This window comes from Sycon ciliatum, chromosome 1, assembly GCF_964019385.1.
Source record: "Sycon ciliatum chromosome 1, ocSycCili1.1, whole genome shotgun sequence".
NCBI classification, from domain to species: Eukaryota; Metazoa; Porifera; class Calcarea; order Leucosolenida; family Sycettidae; genus Sycon; species Sycon ciliatum.
The window spans coordinates 50,617,611-50,627,597 of NC_088643.1; the positions used below are offsets into that span (position 1 = coordinate 50,617,611).

Genomic DNA, 9,987 nt, shown 5'->3' on the forward strand with positions numbered 1-9,987 from the left:
CAGAAAAGTATCCTTATTCGCAAAGTGTCGTTATACCCGAAGTCTCATTTAGTATACAGGTAGAATGAACTTTGCTCTGAGCATGAAAAGTCTGTCGTTATTCGCGAATTGTTGTTATATCCGCAGTCGTTATTAGGGAAGTTGACTGTGCTTGTTGTAAGCAGCAGAGTGCTGATTGTCATCAGAAACACCTGAAGCAAACACTTCTTTATCCAGCCTCAGTTGAAAGCACACACACACACATACGTCCATACACACGCACACACACACACACGTGCATGCATATGCACACATGCCGCCACCCCCACACATGAGTAAAATATGAAAAATGAATGCATGAAGGGAGATAACGTTATTTTGGTATCCCACGGCATACACGTAGCCTATGAGGCCTAGAGAATTAAAGTTTCAAAGCACATTGTTTTAAAAAGCCACTTTGCAATCTGGTCAGGGAAAAAGGCGAATGAGACCAGAAGATGCAAAACCTAAATCATACAAACAACAAAATCAGCAATGTACACTTACAAGATAAAGCAATATGCAATAATGAGATCAATATCACTGAACAGTACGTACAATGCACACACCCACACCCACACACACACACACACACACACACAAACCGGCACACAAACACACACACACAAACACAAATCAGGGAAAATCTATATACAGAGTAGAGTATGTACAGCAGGTCCTGTCAACTAGACTCAAATTAAACCTCGTAGCTTCTTGTATGCATCCAAGTCCAGAGAGCGTTTGGGAGCAGATGAGGCAACCGGCTTGGACGGAACAGCCATGACTGGCTTTGGCAACGATGTCGAGTCGGCCATGGAAGGAAGATCAATCATGATGTCGAAATTGTGAGCGGCGTACAAGTCATCTGACGGAGCGTTCTTGTCCGGAGTGGCGGCGTCTATACTGGCGCGACGATCCTCGACACTGACTCGTCTGTCGTCGCCTGTGGATGCTTTAGCAGCCTCTTCTATCTTCTTGATTGCGTCACCATCCTTGTCTTTCTGTGCCTTAGCGAGCTGAGCTAGAATAGCCGACGAAACAGTATTCTCCTTAGTTTTCGTGACAAGCATAGGTTTGGAACTCATACGGGTGAACGGATCTGGTGCGCCAGTTTCCTCAGCCAGCTCTTCTGCAAGGGCTTTTTCCGCCTCAACAACATTCCTCTTTCGGTTTCTCTCATTGATGTAGCTGATGGCTGTTAGGCCCTTGGAGCGCTGCTTGTCTAGCTCTTCGGCCTTACCTTCCAGTTCAGCCAATTGATGCTGGAGATTTTCTACATGGTCAGCGTCGTCCTTGCCACGCGCCTCTTCCAAATCGATCAGCAGCTTGTTCTTCCGAACAGCAAAGTTAGTGGGATTCTGACGAAAGCGATTCTTATTTGCAACCAGCTCCTCAATATCCTTGTCATTCAGTTCATACTGAAGTGCTTGCTCGACATCCTTCCGCTTAGCTTTCACGTCACCAACGGTCGGGAATCGAATGCCAGCAGACTTCATCTCGGTGCACCACTTCTGAAACTCGGTTTCTGTGAAGTCTTGATTCGAGACAAACTCAAGACGGAAAACACGCTCGCTACCGCCGTGACGAAGTCGCATTCCCTTGTTCGTCTTCGTTGCCCCCATTGAGTAGACCTTTGCGGTTTCCACGACGTCAGTAACCTCGGCAACACGATACACCGGCTTGCCACCAAACGTTCCAATGCCGATACGGACATAGCAGCCAACAACGGTCTTCTCAAAGTAGGGCATGTGTACCCACTGCTCCAACTTGTGGCGAGATAGGCGAATAGTGGACAGCACAGACCTGTTGGACACCTGCAGACGATTCTCAGACTCCTCTTGCGCTGCTCGGCGTCTTGACTCCTCATCACTGCCCGAGTCATAACGGGTATCAGACTGGTCATCGTCTGACGACTCGCTGGAGCTAGAGCTTGAGAACATTTCGCGGAAATCAACGCGGGCCGATGGAGCAGGCGCTTCGATCCGCTTCCGTTTCGTAGTTGCTGCTCGCCTTGCACGCAATTCCTCCATCGCTGCAGCCTTCTTGTCAGCTGACTTACTAGCAGAGCGATTACGCAGTGTACGCCGGCCATCTTTTTGACTGCTCGCACCACCCGCACCCTTCTGCTTCATGGCACGAAGTTTTCTCTCAATTTCCATCCGAGTTTTAAGGGCTTCACGCTTTTCATATCGACGGAACATTTCGGCTTCACGTTCCATTTCCGTCATAGAATCCAAGCGCCTCCTGTCACTTTCGTCTCCAATCAATTTGTCATCCAAGCCATCGTCGACTTGAAGTGACTCAACGCCGTCATCGTCGTCATCATCGTCATCATCTCCTCCGATATCTCCACTTACACCGTCATGGTTGTCATCGTCGTCCTCTTCTTCTTCGTCGTCGTCCTCTTCTTCTTCTTCGTCTCCTTCCTCTTCATCGTCCTCTTCATTTTGATCAGTTCCTGCAGTAGGTGCATTTGCTCCAGCACCACCGCCGCCACCTAGCGCCAACAACTCCTGCTCAAATTCAGATCCATCCGAATCTGAATCAGATTCGTGGCGACGTTTCGACGACATTCCTACAACGTGAGCATCACAAGCAGCTGAAGAAGTGCAAGCAACGCCAACGAACTTCTCTCAAAACAAGCAAACTTTCAACAACACCTTTCAAATTTTTCAATGGCAAAAGTCATTTTGATAAATAAATTTTTTCAGGGAGTTGTCACTGTACTTGTCAGTGTACAGTGACGTCACACGCAAAGGTCGACGATCGATCGCGCCTTTTAGTAAAAAAAGCGTAAAAAACTCACTCTCACGAGAAAAAAACTAATAATTTACTTCAGTAGCCCGGCGCGCCCCCGGCCCCCCCCCCCCCATGATTTACACCAGGGAGTCGTAAAATACCGGTATTTTACGACTCCCTGATTTACACAGTCATCGGTATGAACCAGGCAGGTGATCTTGTCCAGGCTTTCTTGCCGAAGTAACTGTGGTCCGTGTGGAAGGGTCCATCCTCGCTCTATCTACCCTTCCTACCCTGCAGAGACTGAGGATTATTTATAAGGCTCTACCCATCTCGGCCTCCCTGTCAGTCCAGCACCGTGATTCAGATCACTCTAATTGCTATCGCCGGGATTAGCTATTATGTGAAATGTTTCTAGCCAAGTAGTAGCGGAGTCAGGTTGAAATCCTGAATGATGCTCTTTTTTTTCTTTTCTTTTTTTTTTTTACTGAATACCACAGTACCATCAGATGCTGCACAGCGGGGGCGGTGACATATTGGATGGAAGTGGGGGCGGGGCAAAAGTAACTCCTCCGACCAAAGGTCTTGGAATCATCGTTACTCCCGTGCGCTGATACATAGGAGAAAAGAAACATGTGCATCCAAGAGGGAAGCACCGGCTTTGCAAACGATAATGGGGAGAATTTGAGATTAAGATAGGACAAAACAATAGTAAAAGCAGTGCACCGTAGGAAGATGGAGTGAACTGATAATCGGATTTTAAGGCTGAGCGAAGGGGATCAACGAGGGGTAGAAGGGAGCTGGAGTGCGGTCAGTATAATTAGGCTGGTGTGTTGGCAGAGATCATAGCCTGTCTGTGGCCCCCTCCCACTTGCTGCGCCGCAAGTGGTCGTTGACGTTTTTCTTGAACGTGTGCATACCTCTGCGAGAAGGGGGAGACTGCAGAAGGGTAGGTGGGAGCTGATTCCACGTTGCGATGAGGGAGCGGGGAAATGAGCGGAGCGTGTTGTTTCGTGCCTGAGGAGGCAGAATACTGGTGAGTTGCGATGGATGATGTGTTGCAGATCTGGTTGTCTCACGAGTAGACATGCGGCATTGCGGTGCGGCTGCTGATGGTGGCAGAATGGCTTTCACCATTTCCGGACCCTCCACAAAGTGCAGCTTGTACAGAAAGCAGAACCCTGCTATGGTACAGCGAATGTCGAGGCTCGGGAGGTATGATCTATCTCCAATTATGTGCAGGGCATGGCGCTGGATGGCAGTGAGGCAGGCCAAGGTGGTGGGGGCTGCGCTCATCCACACCAGCATGCCATACTCTAACACAGGGCGGACAAAGCCACGGTACACGATTGCCCGGTGCTTTGGGTCTAGCACAGCCGATGCCTTACCGAGGAAGCCGAGCCGCTGGGCTCCGCGTACTGCAAGCTGTCGGATATGGCTGCGGAATGCCAGCTGCCTGTCGAAGGTGACGCCAAGAAGCTTGAGCTCCTCTACTTCTGGCACGACTGCTCCTTGGAAGCGTATTGCGTTCGGGGGGGGGGGGGGGGGGTGGCGAGCGGTGGTGGCTGATGGTCAATGCCTGCGACTTTGTGGGCTCGAACTTGATCCTCCACCTGCTTCCCCATGCTGCCAGTGAGTCTACTGCCTGCTGGAGGATTGCTGTCTCTTCTGGCAGTCTGAGTCGGGTGGTGATGCACTTGTAGAGAGTTGTGTCGTCGGCGTATACAGCCAGCTTCGCCCCATCAGGCAGGTGGTCTTCTGCGTCGTTGACGTACAGAAGGAAGAGGGTGGGGCCGAGGATGCTGCCCTGCGGCACGCCAGATTGGATTCGGTGGGTCGGTGAAGACTGGCCACCTATGACGACACGGATGTGGCGGTCTGTCAGGTAACTCCGGAGCCAGGCAAGGAGGGGGCCACTTATGCCGCACCGCTCAGCCTTGTGGAGGACGCCGTTGTGCGAGACCTTGTCGAAGGCCCCGGCAATATCTACTGCGAGTACCCTGACGAGGCCTCCACTGGCAGCTGCAAGGCTCCACTCATGCTGAAGAGCAATCAGCAGATCAGAGGTTCCCAGTCCAGTGGGAAAGCCAAACTGCCTGTGAGAAAGGATGTCATTCTTCTTCAGGAAGTTGGACAGGCTGCGGTTCACGATGGACTCCATACACTTAGACATTATGGGCAGTAGCGATATCGGTCGGTAGTTTCTGGGGTTCGACTTGGGGCCTTTCTTGTGTACCGGTACGACGTTGGCAACTTTCCACATGGCAGGTTGATGACCACTGCAGAAGCACAGGGTAAACAGCTTGGATAGGGGCAGGGCCAGAGAGTCGGCACATTTTCTCAGCACTCTAGCAGATACTGCATCAGGCCCTGTGGCTTTACTTGGGTTCAGGGCTCGGAGTGTCCGGCGTACGGTGGCTTGGCGGAAGTGGACTGTTGCAAGCGTATTTGCGGTGCGCTGGCGGACATGCGGGAACGGCCCCGACTGTTCTGCAAAGTCATCGTCTAGGCTGCACTTCTGGGCAAAGTACTTCCCGATGACGTTAGCCTTGTCGTGGCTTTTGGTGCATTCCATGCCATCGGGGTCAACCAGGACTGGGATGGAGCTGTCACGGCCATGCCCTCCAACTCGTTTAATCACGCTCCACCACTCTCTGTCCTGCAGGCTGCCCGTCCGGAGCCGTTGCTTGACATGGTCGAGATGCCTGGCTTTGGCTCTTGCTAGACATCTTGTTGAGTCAAGGAATGCTAGCTTGTACGTACACTGGAGCGCTCCATTTCTGGGGTCATCGCGGAATTTCCGCCAGGCATTGCGCTTTCTGTCAACTGCTGCAGAGCTCTGCGCAAACGCTACTTGATTTAATAGCTATTAATTTTAGTATTACTTTTGGTATCACCCACGCCCGAGACCGTATCTTGAAGTATGAATCCCTCCGCGGCATCATCAGTCCCACACACACAAGAAATCCCACACAACTGAGAACAGCACAGGCAGATGCTTCATCCCAAGCCCGCCGTGCACGCATGGACCATGCCTGAAATCCATTGAAGGATAGCTAGCTGTAACTGCCCTCCTGTCATGCTTCGGGTGCTGGACCTGGCTTCAGAGAAGGACGCCTCTACACTACAGTTGGCTTCAAGCGACTACGGCCTGCCGCCTTGTTTCGTCCTCAACAAGCAAGCTTTCCGCGACTCACTTCATTTGCGCTATGGTTGGATCCCGTCCGGACCAGGGAGCCCTATGATATACCGGTATGTGTGGGGCTCCCTGGTCTGGACAGCCCTCAACCAGTGCGCCTCTTCTCAGCTCCGCGTTTTCGGTATGTTATGTTGCTGGAAGTGACTGCTGGCGGTTGAAACGTAGATCTACGTGCATGCGATAAGACATGTATCTAGGATCGCGTCTTCTCGAAACGCCCACACCCCATATGCCGGATGCTGCCATGTCCAGACTAGCGCCGTCGGCTGAGATCGCTGTGCGAAGACGCAGGGTCTCATCGGTGAGCAGTGAGTGGTTGCAGGGAAGGTTCAGTGCTCACATCATGGGCCACGTCTTTCAGGAGAGATGCAGTTATATCACGGAGGTCATTGTGACGCATGGAGGAGGTGTAGCCACCAATGAGGCGGACAAAGCGTGTTCAGCTGTGAAGGAAGCGCCGCATGCGCAGGTTGAGGGTAGTCCAGACCGGATCCAACCATAGCGCAAATGAAGTGAGTCGCGGAAAGCTTGCTTCTTGAGGACAAAACAAGGCGGCAGGTAAGCCAACTAGATAGAGGCTTCCTTATTATTTATTAGAACATCTCAAGACTCGGTGGAAACACCGGCCAATGTTTAAAAGAGAGTGGGTGATTGCCAACCACGGCGATAAATAAAAGTAAGGGGAGGGAGAAAGAAAGAGTAGCAAAATGAACAGCATCAACAACTCCGTAAAGAAAGATAGTGTCAAATAAAAACAGTGAGAAACACAGAGACGCAAAGGACATGTGGATAATGAGCTATTTATGTCGTAGTAAATAAGGGGCGGCACGGATCTTAAACAGGCGGAGTGAGGTCAGATCCTTAACTTCTCTTGGTAGAGTGAGCCAAACAGAATAAGCAATAAAGAGAGGAGAGTGGATGAGTTACACTTAGGGAGTAAGAGCGAGTTTCTAGTTCTTAGTAGCCATTGGCGGACTATGCTCGGCCAATCGTCAAATTATGCTTTTGATTATGCCACAATTATGCCAGCAAATATGCTGTATGCTGAATTATGCTCGGTTCCACTATGTATTCACGCTGTACATAGAGAATTGAGACACCACACATACACACACGGCCATGCCCTAAGCATAATTTTTGTCTAAACCGAAAGATTATGCCGACCTTAAACGTTGGAACCCGTATTATTATGCCGGAGCATAATTTTTTGACGAAATCCCAAGATTATGCCAAATATTATGCCGGCATAATCCGCCAAGGGCTATGACAAGGAGTCGTAACTGGGGTATTTAAACAAAAAAAACATCTGCAGGCTTTCTGACAAAGCTGTATTATGCCCCTAAGCATAATCTTTGTTTAAACCGAAAGATTATGCCGACCTTACACGTTGGAATCCATATAATATTATGCCAGAGCATAATTTTTTGACGAAATCCCAAGATTATGCCAAATATTATGCCGGCATAATCCACCAAGGGCTAGTTCTTAGAGAAGAGAACTAATTAAAACACATGAGATGAGGTGGGCACAACTCAAGCTTAATAGAATGGACAAGAGAAGCCAGGTGTGCACTGCGTCCATGTGATAACGGGGTTGTGTGAGTGATTTTATAAAGGGCGGATGATGGGAGCATGCGGGGTTGACGGAGGAGAATTTTAAGGATTTTCTTGTGGTGTATTTCAAGCTTTGCAGCAGCGGAAGAGTATAATCCAACCCAAGACGTATCGGCATAATCAAATATTGGGCGAAGGTAGGCTAAATAAAAATGAAGCTTGCAAAAAAGTGGGAGGTAGGAGCAGTGGAGGGAGAGAATTCCTAAGGATTTACTTGATTTTTTACAGATATATTCGATGTGGGGTACCCAAGAGAGTGCAGAGTCAATCACAATGCCAAGGTGTTCCTTCTCTTAAGCTAGGTCCTGCACTAGCCCTTTCCCAAAGATGCTCGCCACTTTTTTCGCGACTTTGCGTTGTTTAGGAAAAAATCGCAACCTTCGCAACTTTCTTCATTTTCGGGAACTACATGTATGTATTTCGCAACTTTCCGCAACATTGGCCCCGTGGCATGGGGTCAAAAGGTCAAGTCAAGGGCTACATGTCGGATAAATGCATACTGTAATTTCACAAATTTTCGGTGTACTTTTATTTTCGGTACTTTCGGTGCGTCTGTTTCACACCTAAAATTTCCATACACCGAACAAACACTAACGCACATAATCCAATAGGGAACTGTTTCTCTGTACCGAAAATTTCTGTTCACCTAACCTAGCCTGTTGCCCTCATACCGAAAATATTGAGCACCGAAAATTTCTGAAATTAGAGTACTCAATATACCTGATATACTCGCTCATTTCTCGCCTGCCTTCACTTCAGACTCATTTCAGAGAAACAGTAGATCAACGGTCGTTACGATAATGTGCATTATCTTTTTCCGTGCACTGGAATGATGTAGGATAATTCTGATGCAACAGCCTTGAACAGGCTACTGGCACTGTGGTTCATAGCAGGAAGGGGTGTACGAGTTTGCTGTCGTTGCGCTTCTTCTATTTCTGCTCCTTTTTTTGGTGGGTTTTGCACAACGGAACTCTCCAATTTTATGGAAGAAGAAAAATGGACCAAGGAACTACAAGTTACGCTATAATGTCCACTAACGCCACCACCATACGGTTACTAAACAATCAGCTCATGCTATAACATTGCACGGCACTGACCGACGGTACTGACATTCTACAATTCATTGGCTAACAGCTCAAGCACATCTTGGATGTGCACTCCAATCGTTTGGTTTTGCATGATACTTGTTCGCATAGCTTCCCCGTGCATTGATCTTCCGCGGCATCTTTTGAGTCACACAAGTTGTGCGGAATGTTGCTTTGGTCCTTGAATCGTGGTTTGACCGTATTGTCCAATGGTTGCCAGTATCGCCAGCGACATGCATGTGCTACTACTACCGCCGGGTAGTACTGCACGGTGTTTGCGCTCTCAGGCATCTGCAGTTTAGCCGGCTGAGGCGCATGAACATCCGCCAACGTCCTTCACCGCTGAGACTTTCAGCTCGTGCTTATCTTAGTTGCACTCACGTTCCCCTCCTTATGTTATTTCTATAACTAACGTTACTACTTGGAACCTTCCAAGTTGGAAAGCTGTTGGAGTGCGCATCCAAGATGTGCTAGAGCTGTTGACCAGTTAGTTGTAGAACGTCAGTACCGCCGGTCGGTCAGTGTCGTGCAATGTTATCGCATGAGCTGATTGTTTAGTAGCTGGTGGTGTTAGTGGACATTATAGCGTAACTTGTAGTTCCTTGGTCCATTATTTTCTTCTATAAATTATCCTTGGCTCTCCATTCGAGTCCACTTGTCCAATTTTAAGTTGCAATATTAGCAACTTTTGAGCTTTTTCTGAAAATGTGGATGCGATTTCAGCAACTCGCACTTGTTTTTGGCACGGTTGCGAAAAGCATAAGTTGCGAAAAATTATGGTATCTTTGGGGAAGGGCTATCCGGCACCCGAAGCATGGCAGGAGGGCAGCTATCCTTCTTCAATGGATTTGGCATGGTCCATTGAATAAACGCATTATTAACGAGCAGTGTGGTGGATTCGATTTGTACAAAAACTACAGACGCCACAAAGTACATGCAAAAGTTAAAGGGGAAGTTAAGGCAAAAATTAAAATTTCACCAGTTGTAGTCTTCGGGGTGCTGAGTCGAATGGTCTTGGTCCGAGAAAGCTGAGACGCTCCCTTCCTGCTTGAATCCCAATCGAACTCGCGCACTTCCACCGAAACTGGGTGACTGCGCCCTACTAGATGGGGATTTGTATGCAAAATATCACTAAAAGCGCCATTTCGTTCTTATAAAAGCACGGATGACCGCGATTAGCCCATATGTTGTAGTCTTTTGGACACTGAGTCGACTGGTTTTGGTCCGAAAAGGCTGCGATGCAGCGTTCCTCCTTTATTCCCAATCGAACATGGTTGAAGAAGCGGTCACGTGCTCCTGCGTACACCAGTCAGCTGGTCACCGTGCCTGCAGG

The 9,987-nt window shown here is 49.0% G+C and overlaps 1 protein-coding gene across 1 annotated transcript; it reads right to left on the minus strand.

Moving 5' to 3' along the window:
• Positions 1-315: 315 nt before the first annotated feature.
• Positions 316-2,685, minus strand: LOC135830911 (RNA polymerase-associated protein RTF1 homolog). Its single transcript, XM_065343132.1, has one exon. It carries the CDS (start codon positions 2,589-2,591, stop codon positions 711-713), a length of 1,881 nt encoding a protein of 626 aa, XP_065199204.1. The 5' UTR covers positions 2,592-2,685; the 3' UTR covers positions 316-710.
• Positions 2,686-9,987: the final 7,302 nt, after the last annotated feature.